We start from the raw sequence: 24,421 nt of genomic DNA, 5'->3' as shown, positions 1-24,421 counted from the left end.
TCTTGTCTCGGTGTAAAAAAGCCCTCAGTGCCTCTTCCATTCGAAGAACTGTGCTATATCTTAATTATACAGAATTATCAGCCAGATTTAAATAGCAGTCATTTGCACTGTCTCCGCCTTCTGTGGCTAATATAATTATTTGGGGCCTACTTTGTCTTAGGCAGAAAGAGGCTGACACAGTAGCACAAACTAATGTGATAAAAGCTTAGCATATCAGGGCTTGATTCAACGATTTTAAAGGTAAGTGTTTATGACAAGGTAATAATGCTTCATGCAAAAGGCTGGCCTGTAAATTGGTTAGTTAGGCCGTGATGGATGAGGGGGAGCCTAACCTTATTTCCAATACAGCTTCTTGATTTCTAGAGCTGGGGATAATGAATTTGATTTAATTAGACCACCCCTCATTAGATTAAGAGTGGGAGAAATCTGACCTCGTGTCTTGTCTAAAAAACTGCATTTCTTTGACTTGTACGGACATTTCTGCAAACAAATGTGGAATTATCGTTTTTGATTGACAGGAATGACTCTGGAAAGAGCCATCACGTCAGACTCACATCATTTCACATCCTTCAAACTCCCCTCCCCATGAAAAAGATAAACTTAATCAATTAAAGAAATCATTGTTGTGAGATATAAAAACAAACTACCTGCCCGTTAAGAACGGAGTAGAGAAAATGGAAGGAGAGATCAGGAAAGGGCTATAAAGGTCCAATTTAAGGAGTGATTCATCATCAGTTTATTAATGAAGCTGGTGAGGATCCCCGGCAGTGTTGGTAATGGGCTGGTTGGCCTATCTCTCCCTAAGTCCTCTGGGTACATGTGCTCCTTACACTGCCAAGGTAATCTCTTTAAAGGGCAGGTGGATCCAGCCTACCAGGGCCCCAAAGGCACCTTAGCATTGCTCTTACTGCCTACAACGCACCACAAGCTTGACAACTCTCATTAAGGCTGCAACTTTTTCAGGCTTTGTGTAAAAGAAAAGTTATCTCATGATCGTTCTGACAGCCACAGGTGATGCATTTGTCATTCTCAGACTAAATGGAGGTGCTTGGAAGAGGCAAAGAAGAAAAGTCGGAATCATCCAGCTGAGCGCTCAGAGCGTTATCGGAGTTTGTGGACAACCAGACTATCTCAAAAGTGCTACTCACACTGGAAAACCTTCCAAAACTTCTCAATGGGTATGTTTCACTGTCCCTTGTAAGCTATAAGACCAAAACACAGCACAGCATGGATACTTAGGTGGCCAACACACTGCAGATCCAATTACCTATAATACACACTTAAACTTTATCTCACTCTTAGTCATTATCTAAATTGCCAACATGTTATTAGGGTACCTGCTTTGAGAAGTGTGTGTTTCTCTTTGTCTCCTAATAGGGCCCAAAGGGAGTGTTGTTTTGTATGTAAGCCTCTGTAGCCTGTAAAGGAATGCGCTTTATAACCACTTTCCAAAACAGAGGCGTGTGGGAAGGCCACAACTCTTCACCATTATGCACCAAACACAAACGTATCTGTCATGATGTGATGAGTGGTAGAACCAGGAGATTAATTATGTGATTGCAGAGCAGGGAGCCCGGGCTTCAGTCACAGCGGTCCCTCATTACATTACCTCCTACTGAGGAGCCCAATTGACTTCAGAGTCACACAGCTTCTCCATAGAAGCTGTACGTTGATTGAGAACAGTGACAATTAGAAATAGTCTGCAATGTCTGCCCTTACATTTAAAGGTCCTTTAATCAGTTCTGCAGGTCACTATCAAACTAGTGATATTAGAAATTACTGTAAACTCCAGTTGTCTGCTAGTATTACATATGGACTTCCTCAAAGGTCTTTAATAGCAGCAGAAGAAAAAATGGCCATGCTTGTTGTAATTATTTATTATTGTCACCATGAAAACTAAAGATTTCAGAATAGGAACATGTCACTACCTCCTAACACTAGGCTACAACAACGAACACTATTACTCCACCTTTTGCGTCAAATCTCAACCACCAAACTTTAGGAAACAGATTTTTTTTAATACTTAAAACAACAGCTAAAAGCTTCTGCTGATGATTTGTGGTCATTTATTATTTGGACATTAACCATTTTTCAGCAGGTTAAACCTTTACCATGGGAGATGTTATCAGAAACTGTAACTCTTGGACCATTTATGCAATCAACATGAATCAGCTGATTCTGTCGCAGAAAATAAAAAAAGGTTTCTATAAAAGCCTCACTTCAGAATCTTCTTGAATTGTGCTACACTCACACCGGGTTCAAAAATGCTCATTCAAGTGTAGGTAAAGACAAAATAAATAAAATAAAAGGTAAGTAAGGCAAAGCAGGGGTGGTATTATATAAGTTCAGTTCTCCCACTCCCTTTCAAGCAATCTATTGTACGCTTTTTGATTTTCTTTACATTTAATAATTTAATTTTGTCATGAAATATAAGCAAAATAGCTAGTATTTTTATTCATGATTGAGAGAAATAATTGAATTATCTACTAGTGTGGACATATGTGTATTTTCCAATCAATTTCAGGACTAATTATTCTATGTTTGATATGTTCTTGCATAAATATACATTTCTGTTGTTTGTCTTGTTTTTGTATTATTTATGCTATGATTGCTTTAAATGAACCTTTTTCAAATGCAAATCCAAATCCAAGTGACCATTTTTAATGAAAAGTCTATGTAAATGCATGTACATATGCGTTTAAGGCCTCCGTGTTCAAAACTCTCACGTTCACACTTTACTGCACAAGTTTTAGGTTCATTTTTGGGCTCTATGTTCAAGACCATTGTAGGGGGGATAATAATTTTTAAAAAAATAGGCAAACATTTGCTCTAATGCATCAGGAGCTGGTATTCAAACTCACCTGCTTCTGTCTTTTCCAACAAGTCTTTTGTTCAACTGAGCTCATCTAATGACAAACCATTTTAAGACAGTCACCAGCTCGCCGGTGGGAAAACTGAAGGCCGTTCACACCTTACATCATTCAAATTGTGTCCATGCAAGCGAGACATGTTCTTGACACTGGACGCTCCTCTGAGGCCCATATATGCAATTGCAAAATAGATGCAGCCGAAAATGTCTCATCCACAGGGAGACTCACAAGCAATAACACACTATAGGAGAGAAAGACAGCTAGATTGAATAGAGAGACAGCTAGACAGGCAGAGATCAAGTCCAATTCCGCTCCCGTCATCTGGCTGTGCATTCACAGGTCAGGCTTACTTAATCTAATTCCTGGGATTTCCCACAAAAAGCCAAGTGCCACTCAGGAGAAGTGGCAGAGAGAGTGAAAAGAGAGGGGCCGGGAAGTGGATGTGGAGTGGGCTGTTGGTGGCTGCAGTGGTGGGCTTGAATAATTATGAATCAGGAAAGGCTTAACCTTCTGGGGAGTTAATTTGAAGAGCACTGGGGATAGGGGAGTGGGACTCTTTATTTCCCTGGGGTGCCCCTAATGCTATTGTGAGGGAATGGAGAGATCAGGACACGCAGCAATATCGTGTCTGTTAGCCACCATATGACGAGCTGACCCCACAGCCGCACAATCACACCTGCCGTCATCAGGGCTAATTTGTTAAACATATCAATAGCCCTCTGCTGGCCTTTTCTCTGCCGCATTGGAACATTGATTCAGCGACAGAGATGAGTGACAACACCTGACCCTTTGACTTCCCTCTCTTTTCAAGTGACGCAGAAAATCCCCTACTCTCTCAGAATTATTCAAGCAACCACAATTTTAATTAAAGAGCACATAATGAAATTTTTTAGTAAGCAATGTGAATTTATATCACATAAAAAAACATTTGGTGCTTTTATCTTTTCTACGAGGTCCTGCATGCACAGCAGACAAAAAACAAATACACTAAAGACTTAAAACTGCATAAAAAAAACACAGTTCATTTTCGGATAGCTCTATGAGGACATTGAGATAAGAGCAGAGAGGCTCTGGCCCCTGTCCATCATTAAGAGACATTCCTATTATGTTGGCATGCTCAACGGCTGAAACACAAATTAAAGACCCACTCCAAAGAAAATGATGCCTTTCGTGCTTTTACATGCCCTTGCGTTTTTTTCTCATTATATTTATAAAAAAAAAAAACGCCCCTCTCACCCTCCGCGGGTGGTTTCTCCTCCAAGCTCGGGTCCACTACCAGAGGCCTGGGAGCTTGAGGGTCCTGCACAGTATCTTAGCTGTTCCTAGCACTGCGCTTTTCTGGACTGAGAGGTCTGAGGTCTTTCCAGGTATCTGTTGTTTGTGATGATGTGATGATGTGAGAACAAGGTTCTGTTATATATATATATATATATATATATATATATATATATATATATATATATATAGCTTAAATTGTCTTTCTGATTATGCCTTTATTCAATTCAAATAGTCATGAATCAGGAGCAGACTGTTTAAAAAAAAAGCCTGTGGTGTGACGTAAGTGCGACAATCGCGCCATTCTAATCCATCTGCTTGTAGACAAATAGATCTGTGTATGTCTTGGTTGTCCTAGTTCGATGTGACATCTTGCTCCAAACTGTACGGCAGGATAACTTCAAAATTGCTTGCTTTTTTTTGATGCACTATTTTTGTTAATGTCAGGTTGGGGGTGTGAGGGGCTTTAAGTTAGTGGGAGAGACTGTAAACAGATGGATGATGGGAAATGGGATGGTGGGCTTACTCTGCGCCAACAGTTCCGCCAACAACTCAGAGGCAAATCTCTAAAAAACTATTGCCGCTCTGCAGGAACTATGTCCAAGAAAATAACATGTTTTTTTTTATAGTCCCAAAAAACAACATAATCATAACTAAAAGACCACTGTGAACACTTTCAAAATAGATCAAAAGATGATCGGGGTAGAACTTTAAACTGCTTGCTCAAAGGGTAGCTGGCAGAAAGACCCTGTTTTGCGGCTGTGACAGAAGCAGCAGCATCTGGATCTAATTTGCTGGGAGCGTTCTCAGACATGCTGGACTCATGCAGGGGGAATCTCAGCTCTTTGATTTCCACTCCCACGGCTCGCTCTAATTGTCATCGCTCATTATTTAGTCAAAAGGTGGAGGGATAAGTCGTAAACTATTGCAGAAAAATGGCATTTTCTGCTTTGAGAGAGTTCCTCCTCAGCTTCACCCCCGTCTCATCCCAGCTGATAAGAACAATGAATTTCAAAGATGGCCAAAGCACAATCATCTCTCATGTGCACTCATGATTAAGATTTTGCAGAAAGAGCCCATGTTGGTTCTATTTTTTTTTTTTTTTTGATATTGTTTTGAATTAAATTTTTCACATTCATGTTTATGAAGGCTAATTAAGAAACTACAAGTACAAACAATGTTTTTGTGTACAAATACATAGAGCTTGACAAATGTGTGTAGGTGGGGAAGCATTAAAAAGTCTTGTTTATCTTTGGGTTGTAAAATTTGACACCAAATTTCAAAAGCTAGCATAATATCATGACAAATGCAATGATTGCTGAATCTGTTGTTGCTGTCATCAAAGCTTACCAGATAATTACAGCAGTAACGACAGCCAAGTGTCTGTGCGTGCTGACAGGCTGAAGGAGAACAGGTTGAGCCAATCTTCAATGAGATACTTTTCTTTTCATGTGTCTTTTGTTTGTTTTGGTAACTTAGTGCATTAATTTTTCAGGTCAAGCGCACACGAGTGGTAATGATGCGTGTCTTGCTCATCACCTTTAAAGTTGAATGTCGATTTAGTTTTTTGGATGAATGAAAACTCACATGGAAATAAGTGCTATGATGATAGGTCCTAAAGTTGCAGTGACGTGCTGAGCATTTCCAGGAATTCCGAATGACAAAGATGTGTATCAGCACCTTCTCTGTTACAGAGTTTTGAGTCTTCCTTTTATAGCGGCCATCATTCACTCAACAGAGGCTAGATGAGCCATTTTTCCTACTGAACGTTAAGCCTGCTATCAGATTAAGCAAGCTCTGATTTCAGCGCTAATTGTGCACGTCCACTTAAGAAGCTGACAGCCTGGCGAATGAGAAGGCTCGCAGGCTTCTGGAGCACGGCGCTCATCCATCACAGCCTAACCGATTGCATCCCTCTGAAGGCTCAACACGCTAACACCATTAGCTCTACTGCTGGGCATCTAACTAGCACATCACTCACACAGCTACATGCTAACAGCATTACGGCTAATGCTGGCCCTCTAACTAACACATCAGTCATAGAGCTGGAAATCCTACGGCTCTGCAGAAACGCGTGGAGCCACACTGTCTCTCTGAGACAATCACACACATTACTTTGCCTGCGTTACTTCTGCTGCTCTGCAGCTAATGCCCTCATTTGTCTCGGAAGACGCCGAGAGAAAGTTGTTTTGATTCTGTTGCGTTCTGCCCACAACATCTCAAGGTTGAGTGCACAGGCCCCTATAAAGGGGAGCCATTCAAATACGATTATGATTTCATATTTCACAAAGACCACTAGGATGATTTTTAATTAGAACCAGAATCAGTAAAAAAGAGTGGGGTATGAAGACGATAAAATGAGGAATGCATTCATGCATGGGATGATTCTCGAGCTTTATTTAAGATCTGTGCCAATGTTCTAACAGCATTAATGAAGTTATAAAGAATTATGAGAGGAAATCAAATTTGCCTCGCCACTTGAGCGCCACTAAAATGCCAAACAATAAACTACCAGATTGCAAATTAGATCAGTAAAAATATCAAACACATTGCGGTGCAGGAAAATCCATAATTGCATTTAGTGCCTGGCCTCTCCTGGGGGGAAGAGACACTAAAGATCATCAGCAGGCTACACGGGTGCCGCTATTGACAGAGCGGTAAAAATCGACAGGCTAACTAAATAAACACTCCAGGCTCCATTAAATATTCAACGGCTGAGATTTGACAGCCTAGCATGCCTGCCTCTCCCCATTGCCTCCATTGGCTTTTCTCTGCAGCACATCTTCTCCCTGTCTCCCCTCCTCCTATACCTCCCCACCCCACCCGCTCCTCCTCCTCCTCCTCCTCCTCCTCTCCACTGTGACTCCTGACAGCAATAAATGATGCGGTGCCTGAGGGCGCTGCTCCAGTGGGAAACCTGGGAGGATAGAGCAGGAGAGCAAAAGAAATAAAGGGGAGACAGCCTATGACCAATCGCTATTAACCAAAGACTGAGACAGAGCCCTGTGACATCCACTGACATCCCACCCCCTCAACACTGTCACTCTCAAAAGGCACACTCACATGTGCACTCTTGCAAACACCATCCTTTCTATTTTCTCACAAAAGATAACTGAGCAAGCGTATGAGTAGAAATTGGGTTTCCAGTTTTACATTGCTAACCTAATCATAATTAAACAGTTCATCCTGTTAATAAGGAACAAAAAAACATTTAGATCTGTAACCGTGGATAGTCTTGCAGCCTCCCGAAGACACCATATGCATTCATCCGCTGCTGCGAGCCAAGAGAGGTTATGCAAATGAGAGATGACAGTGTTATTGTGTGAGGAATATCAATGGAGTAATTACTGTTCCATGTCGGGCTATTGGCCCTCCACTGCCGTGCCCAGCCAGCACGCTTCATTTCTCAGCAGCGCTCTCAGGGGAGAGATGAGCAGCATGCTCCTGAGAGCAGAGCTAATAATGGCAGCTCGGATACAGGCAAGGCTTAGACGAGCCCCGGGGTCCTGAGCCGCAGACTGCTAAACGTTGCAGGGGTCTCAGGAGAGCCCCACAGCAAAGATGAAATGATTAAAAAATGGAGCAACCTGACTGACAAGCTGACCGGCACCGAAAACTCTTTGTGTGCTGGGTCAAACCATCACTGCTTGCTGCAGCTCACCTTAACGGATATTAGCAAAATGTGCAGTATGTGCAGGCAAACCCAAAGAGAAACAACGGCAGAAAAAAGAATAAATATGATTTCTCTTGGCAGACCTCCAGTGGTAACGCTTCTCTGACATGTAAAGGTGTCATTAATTTTAAAACTCAAATTTGCTGGGGCGTTAAACAAAGCATTCTGCACACTGCTCCAGAGTGTCTGCTGCGTGTAACTTGTCAACTTTAGCAACTTTTACCTGTGACGACCCGTCAAGAAAAAAAAAAGACATAATTTGCTGAGTGGCCACAAGTTCAACTGATGGAAAGTCGGTTACACCGAGACAAACTTCAAAGTGTGAAGGCCGGCACATAAATGCCCTGAAGCTGAGAATTAACATACCAGGCAGATGGAAAGTATCTCCCACACACCTTAAAGAAGTAGCCTTATCAGTTTAGGTGTTGTCATTGACGAAAAATCTGCTGCACATTTTCTTTTCAGATGTAATATATTTTTAACTTTTTAAATGATTTAACTTTTTTCATTTGAGCTCATTTTTATTTCACCTGCACTTTTTAAATAGTGGTTAATTATTACAATTATGTGTCCTTTGCCTCCTGAGTGAATTGAGAAGTACAAAAGAGTTTGTTGATGAAAGGAGGTGTTGGAGTTTTTTTTACAAGTTAAGAAGGGGATTGCAATAAAATATTAATGGTTCCTGTGTTTTTTAAGGTAAAATATACAATATACAACAGTAGTTTTCCACAATCTCTAGTATTTTAGCCGTAGTCTGATTAAAGCCAGAGGAAATCATATGATCATCTAAAAATGCAAGTATCCTGTCGATATAAAACTCCATCATATCAGGATCTGAGGCGTTTTGTGCCTGTGTGACAGGGGCTGGATGAAAAAGGGAGATGATGTGCTGCACTTGCACCTTCACACCATTCATTTCCAGGTCAGGTGCACCTCTTGCCGTGTTCAGACACCTCATACATCTTGCAGGCAAAGACCAGCTTATCTCCATACTTATCTCCCCTGCAATAATTCCCACTCAAAGCTGTAGCCGCAAGCAAATGACTGGGCAGGGTGGGAGCTGCAGGCCCGGGTGGTACACCACTCCTTTTCCTTCAGGACTCCCACAGACAAAGAGAGAGAGGCAGGAGCTCACGTAGCAGACGGACGCCAAAATGCGAGCTGCTATACAAGTGCCCGTCCAAATTATGAAGGATTGCTTGCTGAAAATATTTCAAGGGTAAGAAAAAAAAAAGAAAAAGTACATGACACAAAATTCATCAACTTCGTGGACAAAAAGAGTAACTACCAGTGGTGCATTTGTGAATCTGTTTTTCTTCTTTTCTTGTTGATGTTGACATCATAACTTGGCCTTCTACAATGCACTGCATCCACACACCCCTTTCTTTTTGGACACAGAGGCTGTTTTTCGTTGCAATAAAGAACAGCTTGACAGAAATCTGCCGTTGCCCAACATTTTTTCTGCTTGTCATAAATCCTATTGTATGACTAACTGACTGTTTTGTTTATAATGCCTGTGTCTTTGCCTAATGCCCTTTCAACAAAGCTTTGATCCTGCTAACCTCATGGATCCTCACCATAAACACTTGCCTCCTGAAGACATTTTTATCGCCCCGCGGCTCGATGCCAGGCATCTGCGCGGAAGTACAGCAACAGATAAAGTTGCCATTCACCAGGCAGGGCAGAGAGGACACCAGACTGTGAGGGAAATGCTATAAAACTACTTCTAGACTTTTAGATCCCATAGTTTAAGATTTAATTTAGTAGACCTTACGAGATATTTACGTTTTTCCAAACCGTCGAAATAGCTCACTTTAAAAAACTTCGGGACAACAATACAAACCAATGAAAATACAAGTTGCACTTTAGACTTCAAAGTGTGCATTTACAGTCACAGGCCTGCATACATGTAAACATAAAAGCCAAGCAGTGAACATCCAGTGGATGCCAGTGATGTCTCCACGAACAGGAGACCACAGGAATTGTTTATCGCGGCAGATCACACTGACTAATCAAAACCACGCGGTTTCTTCTTGAACCTGTGCGGGGCTGAGATGTTTCCTCACCCCACCCCAAGACTTGCATGTGCCACGACATGAACTTCCCCCTCCTCCTCCTCCTCTTCAGTATCTTCAGCTTCAAACCCTTCACAGACGCTGCGTGAGACACCACAAAGGCCTGTGCAGTACTGTCACAAAATGGGAGGAACCATAACTCACCTGAGGCAAATGTTCCTCTACACTCCCAGTTTTCATCTTAATAATTAACAGCTTATTTCAGTGAGCTATGAATTCACTATTAAATCTTTATCAAAAATTCTAAGAAAAAATTTGGATAAATTAAAATAAGGAAAGAAACCAAGGAGAATGGAATGACATGCGATTATGGGCAATGTAAGAGTTTCCAGTCGTGTTTGCCAAGGTCCCATTAAATGTTATGGGCACATCAAGACCCAAAGTGCACGTTGGTCAGCACAGTGGGAGTATGACATCTTACACTGTGCAGGGCCTCATTCTGGACCATGCAGACAGCTTCAAAAGAACTTAACCTTCAAGAAAAACAGTCTGTTGGTCTAAACCGTGCGGCAAAAATCACCCCTCACAACAAGATAAATGTTGAACTGACTTACCCTTGGGGAGGGCATACTGCTTGATGGATTACACTTGGATACAGGACCATTTTTTTGGAAATATTAACACCAACAAGCTGATTGCAACTTCTAGGTGAGGTAATATGCGCTCAACAGAAAACAGGCTGACATGTACAGAAACCAAACAAACAAGAAGGCTGCTGTGATATGATGGAGCTTGGTTGCCCATGAGGGATATTTCAAAGTTACTTAGACGTTTGTCAGTGCAGTTTATTGCTTCTTTGAAATATCTGTAAAAGAGGAGCCATTCAGGAAAAAGAAAACTGTTTAAGAGCAGGGAGAGTAAATCTTTTTTAATGCCGCTGATTCCTGTGTAAGTGTCGCTTCCAGAAACTGCTTGCCGATTCCCGCTTCCCTACAGTTCCCTCATTACGCATCGTCTCAGAGAGACGGCTACTTTTTCACTCCGCCTTCTCAAACACTGCAAACTATAAGTGTTTTTCTAAGTTATAACTGTGAGGCGACTACTGCCAAGAGTCTGTCGCTGCTGCTGCTGCTGCTGCTGCTTAGTTTTCCCTCTCTCTTTCACTCTGTGGTAAGAAGAAGTCATGTTAGAAAGTTGTGTCACACAAAGGCATTTTGTTGTAAAAAGAAGAAAAAGCGGGATGGAGACTCTTTAAAACCACAAGAACATCTGAGATGATAAACAATCAAGGCTGATCATGGCATCCTAATTTTGATTTGTATTTTTTTCATGTATTTTCTCCCTCTATAAGGATAACGTTTGACACAAGTCTTAAAGGCCCCTGTTTCTTCCAGTGGTTAGGGCAGTTTCCTGGTGGGATGTTTTTGTGCGGAGGGGCCACCTTTCTTTCTTATCTTCCTGTCATCTCAGTGGGACGGCAGGGCACAACACCCTCTCTGGCTCCAGAACCACAGGCTTCCCCCCGGACACCAAACCGCTGCCCTACATTGGATGTACTCTCTTAGAGCGGGGTTGTTTAGGGTGTGTCAGAGCTGATTAGTGCTTGAATGCGTGAAAAAAGCAGAACTGGGTGAAACTGTATCTGCAAAACGTGTTTTTATGGTTCCTTTTAGTCGCCTTTAGCACCAGCAGAGGGAAGGTGATCACTTAAGGCAAAGTAAAAAAACGTGGACAATAACAAAATCAAAGTTTCATGACTTTTTGTGATTCCATAAACCTCAACATATTGATATTTGAAGCTGGATTATATAAATTACATAGAAAAATGTATACAACCATTCTGATCGGCCATTACATTTTGATGGAAGTAAGTGCTGGTGTGCATAAATATCAAATTTCTGCTTGCTGAAGACTAGTTTCATAACCTTCAGGTTTAATGACCTGAAAAATGTGTTAGATAGACCTTATTTTTCATTGCAACTCTATTTTTTGCCTTATTAATTTCTTTACTTTGTATAATAAAAGATGAAAATCTATAACAGGCAGATTTTTGCAACTGTCTTTAGGCAATTTTATCCCATATACATAACGTTTTATTCAATTTAAAAGGTCCATGATATATTTTTATGCTTTTAAAAAAAGGTTTGAAAAAAAAATCTGCTTGTCACCTGTTTCCTTCAGAAACTGTCCAAAGTTGATTTTTTCAAAAGGTATAAATGAGATTTTTTGTCAGTAATTTAACTAATCAGATACCTGTTCTTTTAATTTGACTTCAAATAGAAATTGCAACAAAAGATGAGATGGACAGAAGTTCTTTGTTAAAACTGCCAATCAAAGCAGGCCTTGTTTTGGTGTGAGCAGGAGGTAGGGGGATGAGTCCACACTTGCATAAAAATGCATTAGCTGACAGCGTTTCACTCCGTGCTTCGCGGGCAACTTGAAGCTATTTTGACCATTTATCACGTATGAACTATTAGCACTTTCAATCACAGACGAACCCTTTGAGCTGTCTGTTTTCACGCTGAATATGTGCATATTTTTAATTATATTAGAATTTCCATGTTTTCAAATGACTTTGCCAATCTTCCAATCTGCGTCTGCTCACCGACTGAGTGCCACTGCCCCACAGCACTGCATGTTTGTGTTCTCTGCCAATAATGATGACCCACAGCTTCCCACGAGACATAATAAAAGCTTAAAAGCACTCCGAGTAGAGTGTCTGTAGTTTGGAGCCAACCAAAAAAGCAAGAGACAGTGGGCACTACTTTTTTTATTCATGTATAAATTGTGGTGAGGCTAAAAGCTATAATAAAATCATACACATTAGTGTGTGTGTAGATAGTCCCTCACATAGACATACTTGTGGGCAACAATAAAAACACAGCATTTTGGGGCAGTGACCTTGCATGCAGCTTGGGGAAAGTTATTAGGATTATGGTTAATGTGCTTCTAATATTCCTTGCAAAGGCCAAAGTGTGTTTAGCCACCATCTTTGAAGAGGTCGAGGTTTTTGCCAAGCAACACTGACGCTCGTGTTTGCTTTGGGACAAAGATGATTTTTTTTTTTTGGGGGTGGAATTTTAAGGAAAAAGAAGAAAAAAAAAAGGTTTCAAAAAATGCAGAGTATTTTAGAACACTTTGAAAAACAGAAAGAAAAAGGGTTATAGGTGCTGTAATGAGTGCAAGCCATGAAGAATCGCTGACGCCAGGGAGTGTGCTGTGACCCCTCCGACCTCACGCCTGCTGCCTGTCTTCTGGTTAGTGTAAGCCTCATCCAGCTGAAAGCTACCAGAGGCCTTCATGTGTATATGTGATGTTTCCAAGGAGAGATGGACCAATTAATCTGATTATAGACTCAAATCCTTTGACATGTGTTGGCTGTCCGAAACCATGTGCCGCGCAGATGCACATCCATGTGTGTGTGAACAATTATGTACCTGTGTGTAGATGTGATCAGCCGAAGGTATGACTCCACCTCGGTGCACAAAAAACAGAGTTTCTGGGCAGAAAATGGAAGGCATTCGTAAAGTTATCAATGAAAAGAGCATTTTCTAAAAGCAGTGATTTATAAAGGAGTTTCCTCAGAAGTTGGAAAGCAACGGTTAGAAGAACGTGAAATGAAATACGGGGTGAAACAGAAAACCGTCTGTCAAAGCTTTTGCGGTCTGTTTAAAAACACAACACTGCAGCACTTAAACAGCCCCTTTTTCACTGCTAAAGCAATGAATATGCCTATTCTAAGGGGTGGTTCTTTCATTTTAAAGTCAGAGATTTGACTCAGTCTAGGGGGCTCCGCGTATGTTCATGTCACTGACTGCAACGCGCGCTGAGGAGGAAATAGAATGAGGAGCTGACAGACAGGGCCTGATACTGCACTTCCACCATAGGGCAATCCCCAGCTAAACCCTGTGCTGACAGCCAGGATGTAGCACTCATCCATAGGCCACAGCCCACACTCTGGGGTGCAGCAATAGAAGAGCAGGGAGAGCATTAGGAGAGCTGAACAACTGATGACAGAGCAAAGGGGGCGAGTGGCTGGTGGTTTGAGTGGCATGCACGTCACTGTTTGTGCGTCCTACTCCTGCAATGTTTGGGCAGGTGACTGTCTGCATGTGTACAAAACCATTTCACAAAGAAATGAATGAAAAAATACAAAGAGTGTCATCATGCAACATGAACCAAAAAAATTATATTTAACAGACCTCACATGTTGGGTTTAACATGTGGAGACTTAGCTAAGATGTCATAATTAAGAGTCGGGTTCCTTGGTTTCTGTTGGGAGGCAGTGCTTTAGAAAGCCACAAACTAACAACATATAAATAATCTAATCTTAGTCTGAGCTGCCAAAGAAGCTCAGAAGAGTGATGAATGCTGAAGCCTGAGAGGCCAGCGCTGACCCTGACTGCCCGCTGCGAAAGGGCTCTTCTAAGAGCCAGAGCTGCCTTTCCAGCTGGGATCACAACGCAACCATGGAGCTCTGGTTTCAGAGCACAACTCCAGCCTGGGGCTGGGACAGCACTCCCCTCTGAGGCTGAGTTCGGAGGGCCGACGCTGAGGCAGACAGACACTCAGGGGGTCAGCCGACCCACCCACTCTCAGAGGGAGGAAGCGACAAGCATTGAAACCAAAGACTGATTGGGTTTGCCTCATTCCACAGATTTTCTGCCTTTAACCTCAGAGTTTGGGGTTAAGGGAACAATTCAAATAGTACAGTAAACTTCACGTGCAGAGGGAATTTGGTTTCTTATCAATGCCGGTAGATGCTTCCCTTCAAACAATACAAAAACGAAAAAAAGATTTTCTGCTTCATCCCCTTATCCATCCTCTTCATAGACACCAGATCATTTTCCAGTGTTCATGAGACATGGAATTTCCAGAGAAGACATATTGGGGCAGCTTTCTGGGAAATATTAATATCCAGGCTGCAGAGGAAAGGTAAAGGGAGAGGAGAGGGGATTGGTGGTGTGCAGCGGGGGGGGGGGGGGTTGGTTCAGACGATCACTATCAAGGCATGGCACCTGATGATAAAATGTCTCCCCGATTGCCATTCTTTCCAACTAGCAGTGCACGACAACCTCAGCTCCTTTCACATGATGCAGGCGTTTTTTTGTTTCATTTTTGAGGGGACACACCACGGGTGGTGGTGCCCAGGTGGGAGGCAGCGGACAGTCATCCCCACAAACACTCTGCTGTCATCAGAGCTGCAGACTCTCCACATCTGCCTTGTTTTACACCCCACAGCTTAGTTTCTGACCGAGCCCCCCGTCATCTCTTCTTTCCTCCCACGTCTCCACTCCCCCATCAGGATCATCCAAATATTTCCCCTCGCTGCTTTTTGAAGCTTCCATGGGTCAGGAGACCTCATGCACAAATCATGCTGGCCTGCAGTGGGGGGGCTGGACAAAGAGGACGGGAGTGAGTCAGACGCACAGAAACCGAATCTGCGCTGTTTTCGTTCAGAGTTACTTTTCTTGCCAAGACAGCCTTCACCAGTCAGCGGTTAGCTCTGAGCAGTGAGCTGAGGCAGCTCCTGCTGTACATGCCGGTCCTGGCCGCAGATCTCAGCCCTATTCCCCAGCCTCACCAAGGAACAGGGATGGAGAGTAAATTCAGAAAGCCTGACAGCCTGCAGTGGTTTAACATAGGGGCTAGTCCCAAATACATAGTTCTGGGTTTATATTGATGGATGGATAACCAAATCCTTCTCACTGTTTGCAATAAAACATATTGGTTTTTACATGGAGAGGACCGATCCTCGATGGTGGTGAATTACGACGTAGCGAAAGATCAAGAAGTCGCAGGTTTAATGGGAGATTTCTCTGTTATAGCAAACCAAAAAATATATAGGCGTTTAAAAAGAAAGAATCACATTGCAGGTCAGGTTGAGAAGATGAGTCTGAGTGGACCTTCCATCCCACCTGCCGAGCCTAGCGGCTCAGGATGAGAGGAGGTGCTGGGCAGGAATCTGCAAGTGCTGGTTGAAGTAATCACATTGGTCTCACTGCATCTGATCTGCAGTCTAACAGACTTCCAAACCGTTGAATGAGTAAATAAAGTGCCCCAGGGGACTCCCGCTGGAGCTGGATTACCACGAGGGGGCACACACAAAAGGAGCTGGAACCCTGCAACCCGGTGTGAGCCGCAGACAAAAGGCTCATGTTGGACCACGACCAGGGAACCGGCAAACTTTATTAATCCCATCCTAGACTGAGCCTCCTGCCACCGCACTCGCTCTGCCACGACTGTGTGCAGGTACACACTCAGAAACGACCGTGCACGTGCTGAAATGAATATGAATGTCTTTGTTACTGTCTATAAACATATCTTTGTGATGCAAGACTTTGCATGTGTGCTGGACTGGATGGACCACATAAGACGGGGGACTCATGCTTACTTGGCTGTGGAGGCCGGGCCTCAGGGGAACCGCGGGCCACGACATTCTGCAGACCCAACCCACCCCGGCACCATTCTTCCCTCTTTCTGGGCCCGACACAAATAAAAGGATTAGGAGCCCCTGTTTCCGTCAGACCCTCCATTGAAGACAAAGCTCCGGCCAGCTTAGTGTCACACTTAATGATAAAAGTGCAAATCTCTGTCAGTCACTTTGGGCAGAAAAAACGGTACTTGGTAGCTAATCTCATTTGACGGAGATTAAAGGGTTGGGGAGAAAAGGGGGCAAAAAAATGTGTTTTGACTCATTCTGCAAGAAATAAAAAAGAAAAAAATGCACCTCTGCAATTTAAATCAGAAAACATCAGATCACAACTATACTAAAGAGCATGCATTTAGAATAGAGACAACAAGGAGAGGCAAGTGTGCATCAGCCCACACCCTCCCAGGAACTCGGGGTGTATGAAGATAAACACGCTGCCCGTCACATTCGCATGCAGAGCTAGAATGTGTGACTTGGGTGTGAGAGTAAGCCTTGGGCACACAGCAGTTTGAGTGCAGCACTTGCCACTATGATGCCAGTCCTCTCTAGTGTATCTGTGAAAAGCCTACGTGTTGGAAAAACATTCCAGAGTGGGATCACATATACACAGTTGGGGCCAGCAGCCACACTGCGAGCCAGCAGCAGAGGCCATGTCTCAATTTCTCATGCACATTCGACCGAGCTGCCGAAGAAACAAGTGTGGCAGATTTCCAAATGACATAGGAATGTGACATATCAGGGATGGTTTTTTTCCCAAAAAATACTCATATAAAGAAATAAATTAGGAACTACACACCATGAATCAAAACTAAGATATGATCTCGAAAGGATTTTTGCATGCAAATTTACTGTTATTTCCAACATATAACCAGGGAAATTCTTTATTAAAAGTCTTTGCTGAGCTTGATTCCTGTAAGCCTGCAAAATATTTGACCATTTTACCCATTGACCAACATGTAAATTGAGTTTAATAGTCAGTGGTTGCTTTGCTTCTTGTTATGAAGAGCTGTCATGCTGCAAAAATAAACCTGTGAGCCCAAGGATGTGGAGCCAGCACACAAAATCGGTGCATTGCTGAGCTTTCTCTTCACTGATTAGCATTCCCGATTGACTGACATGTCCCACTGGCTGCCTAACAGCCGGCTTTAAGAGATGAGGTTAAATTGTGGCTACCAACAAATTGCATGCTTGAGTTCCTCTGCTATCATCCAGCGTAATGTGAGCACACCAGGCAGATCCCTTTGCAGAGCCTTCCCCTGCACAACAGCTCCCCCACACAAAGACCACAGAGACCTCTCTCCACATCCCTCGCCAACAGTCTGGCAATGGGCATCGCTGCGCCTGGGCCTCTGCGGCCTCCTGTGTAGTCCCGTGTGCACTGTGCCCCAACTGATGCCACACTCCCACCACACAGTAAACACCAACACCGGAACCAGCAAAGGACACTAGCCATTTGCTAAAACCACAAATAAGCATTCCAAACTAGTGGACAAAGCTTCCCGCAGACTTTATGTCAAAGTCAACATTTGTTGCAAAAGCAAGAAATGAGAAATGGTTTAAAAAATCAAGTTTAAAGTTCTTTTTCTTTTTTATGTATTGGGATGAGGGGGATCTGCACAGTTAACAAACCGTGAGATGACAGATGATCCATCCTAGTATGCTGCAGGGACAGGCCAAGCCATGTTGACATAAAACCCAATACTTCCTTACAGAGGAGCACGGCCAGATTCAGCTAGCTCCTCCAGAGCACTAAAGAACCCAGTGAGCAGGCGCAACATTATCTGGCTTGTGTTTCTAAAGTTACATTTATCTCTCAGCAGAGTTCCTGTTTTTATGCTTAAGAACAGTGGCTGAAGACATCTGCTTATTATTTTTAGAAAGATTAAAAAGGAAAAAAAAAATTTTTTTTTAAAAAGAACGTATGGCTGATGGTGAGAAACTAGGACAACAAAGAGCTTCATCGTCAGAGCTGCCTTTGAAATTCTTGAGCAGAATTCAGGACAGTCTTTAATTAACTTTAAAAGTCCCTGCTCAATCTTTGCTTTTTTTTTTTTTTTTTTTTTACTGTCAGCGGGCATGTAAATGTTCAAACAGCACCAGGCCTTACGAGTGTCCTGTAGTGAACACACACACACACACTTATGACCGCCTGAACCAAAGCAGAAACCCAGCCGTCAGCATCTATCCTGCACACAGAGCTGCAGCGTCCCGAGCCCAGCTAATTAAAAAACAACAATTTCACAGGAGGGTACTCCAAACAGTTCTAAAAAGCACCTCTCAGCACACTGGGGGATCCTGCAGGATGCATGGAAGGTGAGGCGCACTCTCAGAGCTCTCCTTTTACGGCTTCATCACTGCTGGGATTTTTTGCTCTGTTTTTTTTTGTGCACCCAGGCTTGTAGAATTACAATAAAATATTTTTTTTTAAAAAGTAAAAACTACATTTATTTCAATTTAAAATCTTGTATTTCCTGTATACATTTCAAAATAAAATCTTCCAAAATGACATTTGCAGTGATATAATGAAAAAGAAAAAAAAGAAACATTTTGGAATGCAATAAAAGCCAAAAACAGACAGCGAGCTGTGAAATATTGTTAGTAATTGTTATGTTTTGTGCTTGGAGCCTGTGGCAGTTTCTAACAAGGCAGTCCATTACAGGGGTGTTGTCTAACACTTCGGTCGAATGATAGGCCTTATTACATGGCTGCCTTCAAAGCATCTGCTTGGTTAAAGGAAAGGTCCCTGTGGGGAATAGATCTCCCTCTTTCTAATGATGTATAATTGACCTCCAAACACCAGGGCACAACAAACTCTCTCGGAATGGTGTAATTCCACTCTGGCTCTTACATGCCGCCCGTCTCGTTCGAGCTTGTCCCCCCTCTACGGCTATACGGCTGTTATCCAGCTGACACCTCCACCTATTCACCTTTAGAGAATTTTTTTTTAAGTGCGTGAAAGATTCTTACAAAAATCGGCAATGTTTTTCTAAAATCTTTTTTTTTTTGCATTTGATCTCTTTAAAACAAACATCTGGGAATTTAGATTTGTTTCAGAATAGATAGAGCAAACAAAAAAAGCTAAGAAACAATGCAAAAATCCCTCCTGCTAAGTGTTTTTTTGCAACTTGCTGTTGGGAGTTTTAACAACACAACACTAATACCCCCCCCCCCTTCTCACACACACACACACCTGCCTTTTACCCTTTTTCAAACTTGTGGGAAAAAAATGTAGCTTTCCAATTCTTTGATTTATTATAGGTAGAGAGAGCTGATTACGGGGTATGAATCAAGTACTGTAGGAATGTAATTAGGCAAGAAGATCTCTGTAAGGGTTGGCGCTCTCCTCCCAGCCCAAAGCAGTTTGTGGGCTGACAAATGCATCTTAAATGGATGTCATAAAAGTCAAAAAGGTGCCAATTACATCTTTAAGTATCCCATCAATGAAAATGGAATAAACAATTTAAGGAGGAGAAAAAAAAGAGGAGAGGGGCAGTTATGTAGGTGTGATGCAGGGAGCCACCAGCTAATTCAGCCTGGGAGGTGCTGAGGAAAAGAATTAAAAGATGTGAGGAATAATGGTGTGCGAGGGCAGGATAGTGCCCAGCAGTTTGTTATGCTTAGCTGATCTGGAACTTTTGGCATTCAAAGGAGCAAGCGGAGACTTTAAAAAGCAGGCAACTGGTCACTTGTGCTCCAAATATGGATGTCCAAGAGCAAAGAATGAAAATACACATTTGGCTGCCACATCTATAGCCTTCCTTTGCATGCAGATCTTTGTCGTCACTTTTTGACTCAAAAGACGTAACAATGAAAATGGAAAAAAGACAGTGGAGCAAGAGGGGCAGCAAAGACACCCTTCTATTTTTGCCTGATGGTCTGGGTTCTTCTGAACCGTGACGCCGTGACTCTGGTATCCCCTAGTTACTGCTATGAATTTGCCATTGTTACAGACCTACTACACTGCTGTCACAAAGCTGGATGAATGGCACGCACGGCAGTGGATGTAACTCTTTGTTACTTGCAAGATATCTAGCAGAGAGCCATAATGTCCCGGTAATCGAAGTAGAATTGGTAAAAAGAGCGGACACAAGAAGCTGAAAATTCGGTGACAAGCATGAAAAGCGCTCATGTGAGGAGAAACACAAGGCACCCCGGGGTGCTCACAGGCCAAACAGGAGCCCTGTGATGCTTACTTAGCCTCAGCGCTTGCTTTATCTGCCATCTCCGCTTGGTTTATGTGATAATTTACTAATTCAATTCACTAAATCATCTCTCCCTGTGGTGAATATTAGAAGAGCTAAAATTATTTTAACAGGGAAATTAAACCTCCTAAATTGAATTAACACTTTAAACACTTAAACATAAAGGAAAGGGGGAGGGAATTTATAATAATGTGATAAATAAACACTTTTTTTTAAAAAACAAAAGTTAATTTTAAATTCACTAAAGTACTTTTCTGAAATTCTGAAAAATGACGTTTTTTATTTTATTTTTAAATGCTTATCCAGAGAATAAAAATCATTTTAGTAAATCTTATTTAATGTTTGTCTGATGCAGCAATCTGACTAAATAAATAACAGTTTGAAACTGCAAGAATATTTTGCCAAAAGTCAAACACAATAAATATTTTACATTTTAAAAGTGCAGGAATAATTTTGACAGCAGTCAAAAAATAAATATTGTTGGGGTTTTGAAACATGTTGTGTTGTGTGCGTCTGCATTTTTCAGTGAAGCCTCAGCGGTTAATATTATTGTCTTGGAGCAAAATGTCACTAGTAATTGAGCGGTTGATTAGTCACCGTGATTTTATGTCACCGTTATTTCATGTCACTGCAAATAATTATTCAAAAAGAAATGGATAAAATAAAATACTGAATGTGTAATATTTCAATTTAAATAATATTTTTTAAAGTTTTTAAAAATCCGAAGCTTGCGGGATTAAAAAAATCACGTGATCACATAAAAGGTTTATTAAGCGGAGTGATTACTGAACAAACGAAGAAAAGAAAGAAAAAAAAACGTTCATTGGCAAATAAATCCATCACGCGCTAAAAGTGATTTGGTTGTTTTTTCAACCTACACAGATTGTTCCATCCTTTCTGAGTTTCTGCACTACCATGGGGGGGAATGCCACTTGATTCAACCAGAAAACATGAAGCTGACACAGCTCGCCCACACTTTCTCAGGCCTGTGCGGGATAACGTCCTCTCTGCGGCAGCACGGCGCGGAGGCAAGCCTCGGAAACACCGTGGGCCTCTGCGCCCAAGGAGGATAGAGCCTATGAGGCGCTCGGGTCCCCAAGCCAGCCCTAAATCGTCTTTTATCATTAGACTATCCTTTGCCCTAATATTTAAATGTATGTCGCCCTTTTCTATATCTATTTTGAATGAAAAAAATCAAAAGATGTTACGTTTTTTATGTTACATATTTACTCAGAAATATAATATATTTTATCTTATTTATGTTTGTTTTCTAAATCCATCCAAATGACATTTTTTCGATGTTTTTTTCGCACTCGAAGAACTCCAAACCAACACAAAAATTAGGAACAACAAAGACCCTACTTGTCCCCCTTTCCTCTAAAAGTTACGCACGACCTGAAACACTATAAAGTGCAGAAAAGGGTGTGAAAGGAAGGGCGCAGACTCCCCCGTGCGCGCATGTGAGCGCCCTGCTTACTGTTGGTAGTCGTGTTTGCAGTAAAGTTTCCTTTCTCTTAAGTAACAGCTGGTGGTGAGAGGCTGTTGACACACGGCGCACTGCAAACACTCTTCGTGCCACGAGGAATCGTTGACTCTCATCAGGAAGCGGTCGGAGATGGGCCGCTGGCATCCTTCACACACGGATCTGTGGTGACAGTCAGAGCCTGTGGAGTGGCAGAGGAGATGGGTCAGCGGCAGCGGGGGGAGGCCCACAACCACATCATGTTGCCTGGGATACTAATGAATTTAAAAAATATATATATTTACTATTGTGTTTTATCAACATTTCTTCGGAAAATTCCACATATCAATCTTCCTGTGCTCCTATATAAGCCCGATTTTAAATGTTCACTGATATTATATAATATAATGTAAGAATATGTATCCACATGTGCGCCAAACCTGCGCGTAAACTCACCGAGCATGACTCCAAGAGTGGCCTGCCCAGAGCGCAGCGGATGGTCCTCAATTTTAATGCCGTCCAGCATGATGCGCGTGTCGGTCTGTTCTCCCGCAGAGAGACGCTGCAGTGACACCAGACCTGTTGCGATATCCATAAGAACATATACAGTCAGAGCCGGCAGGAAGATCCCCGGCACACGGAGCTGAAGCTGAGGCGCTAGGAGGGGAGAAGGGAGGGAGGGAGGGGAGACCTGTTGGAAACGTGCTTAAAGACGCGGAGGTGGAAAGACTGACTGAGAGGAGGGGAAGAGAAGCGGTGCGTAAACAAGGCGCAGACATTAAAGGTGGAAAAGTCTCGGAACAGTCACCTGCTATGATTAGACGAGCGAGGACGCACGGGATCTTCTTCTCCTCCCCGGGAAAAAGTGAAAGAAAGAGAGAAAGACGGGAGGAGGAGGAGGGAAAGAATCCGAGTTCTTCTTGCTCGGCGATGAAACCGAACGAGGAAAAAAGTTGACAAGAAATCCACAGATTGGAGAGAAGGGATGCAGATGTCCCGCCAGTAACTCTGTGCATGTAAAAGAGATGGTTGGCTGCCTGTGCCCCTGTCGCTGCAAAAAAAACGAAAAAAAAAAAAATAGATCAAGATTGAAGCGAGTAGATCCTCCTACTGCTGCACGGATGACTGCACCCCCGCCCCATTCACCGCCACTGGGATGCTATTGGAGAAGAGTGTGTGAGCTGCTCACTCAAACCACGACACCACAGCAGACTGTGTGGGAACGTGATACTTTACATCAGCCTAAACATTGACAACCATCACAACAAAAACAACAATAGTGTTAATATTAATAATGAGCTTGCGCAGTGTCATGATTTGTGGGAAATGCGCACTGAGGTGTGTTGTCGCGCTGCGATAATTTGCATGAGAGGGGAGAAGCACTGAAGTGTTGTGTATCTCCTGGAGCATCACCGCTCCTTTTGTGCTCCGTCTCCGCTGGAAGCTAAAGGACTCAGGCCCAGGCCGGCTCTGAGGAGGCCTCCTCCGGACACGGATGTCCAGCTTTCCACCAGGAAAGTAAATAGTCTATAATAATAATAATAATAATAATAATAATAATAATAATAATAATAATAATAATAATAATAATAATAATAATAATAATAATAATAATAATAATAAATGAGTTTTTTTATTTAAGCATCGGTTATTTTATTTTTCATTTTTTAGAAATAACTCAAAACTGCAAAGAATAAAATCCTGACGTTTTCCCAAATACACTTCACTCAAATACAGATTTTTTTATGAACTTGACGCATGAAAAAAAAAAAGTTTTTTTCCCTATAAATATGATTTAGTCAGGTTGCACATCGCACCAAGGCCTGTCTTCAAATGCTCTTGTGTTGTGCGTATCTGTTCGTGGCACGCTGCACAAGCGGCGGATGTTCGCCCCGTGTCTGGAAAATAATGGAGGCCAAAGATTGGGGACGCATGGATAGAACGCGTCTGCGTAAAGATTGCCTGTTTTCAATACTTTTTTTTTCATGTGATATTTAAAAAAAAGTAACTGATAATAATAATAATAATAATAATAATAATAATAATAATAATAATAATAATAATAATAATAATAATAATAATAATAATAATAATAATAATAATTGTAATGTAGTTTTTACATGAAAGGCGCACAATTTCAAAGTGATTCAATAATAAAAGAAAAAATAAATAGATGCAATAGTCAAACTTGAGAAGTGGTGCAGAATCCGTGAGTAACGTTTACTTTCGTGTTCAGGTCTCTGAGCGGCATGGAGGCTTTGACCTGTAGTCCACTCAGAAAACAGAGAGCAGATTGTTGCCGTCGCCCTCTGCTGGTCAAATAAAGAATGGCATGCGTGAGCATGAAGTTGGTTAGAAAAAAAAGGAAATCTCGAAATGGATCTTGCTATTGTAGAAATATATGTCCTAAAACCCAAACCCTGCATTTTTACTCCTCTGTTACAACAAAATCAGCGCCACCCTTGTGGCGACTCCCCCGTAGTTTGCGTCG

General features: G+C 42.2%; 1 protein-coding gene across 1 annotated transcript in view; it reads right to left on the bottom strand.

The window, feature by feature from the left end:
• lmx1b (LIM homeobox transcription factor 1 beta) overlaps positions 1-23,073 on the bottom strand; it is a 41,246-nt gene extending 18,173 nt beyond the window's left edge. Inside the window, exons 1-3 of the mRNA XM_023958625.1 lie at positions 22,739-23,073; positions 22,387-22,509; positions 21,946-22,132 (exon numbers count right to left, since the gene is read on the bottom strand). Coding sequence (XP_023814393.1) covers positions 21,946-22,132; positions 22,387-22,509; positions 22,739-22,946 — 518 coding nt within the window. The 5' untranslated portion in view covers positions 22,947-23,073. The remainder of the gene's footprint in view (positions 1-21,945; positions 22,133-22,386; positions 22,510-22,738) is intronic.
• Between the last annotated feature and the right edge of the window lie 1,348 nt (positions 23,074-24,421).

Source organism: Oryzias latipes, chromosome 9 (assembly GCF_002234675.1).
Source record: "Oryzias latipes chromosome 9, ASM223467v1".
In the NCBI taxonomy this organism is placed as follows: Eukaryota; Metazoa; Chordata; class Actinopteri; order Beloniformes; family Adrianichthyidae; genus Oryzias; species Oryzias latipes.
The sequence above is the reverse complement of the archived record's forward strand: the minus strand, read 5'-3'. Positions and strand labels throughout refer to the sequence as shown.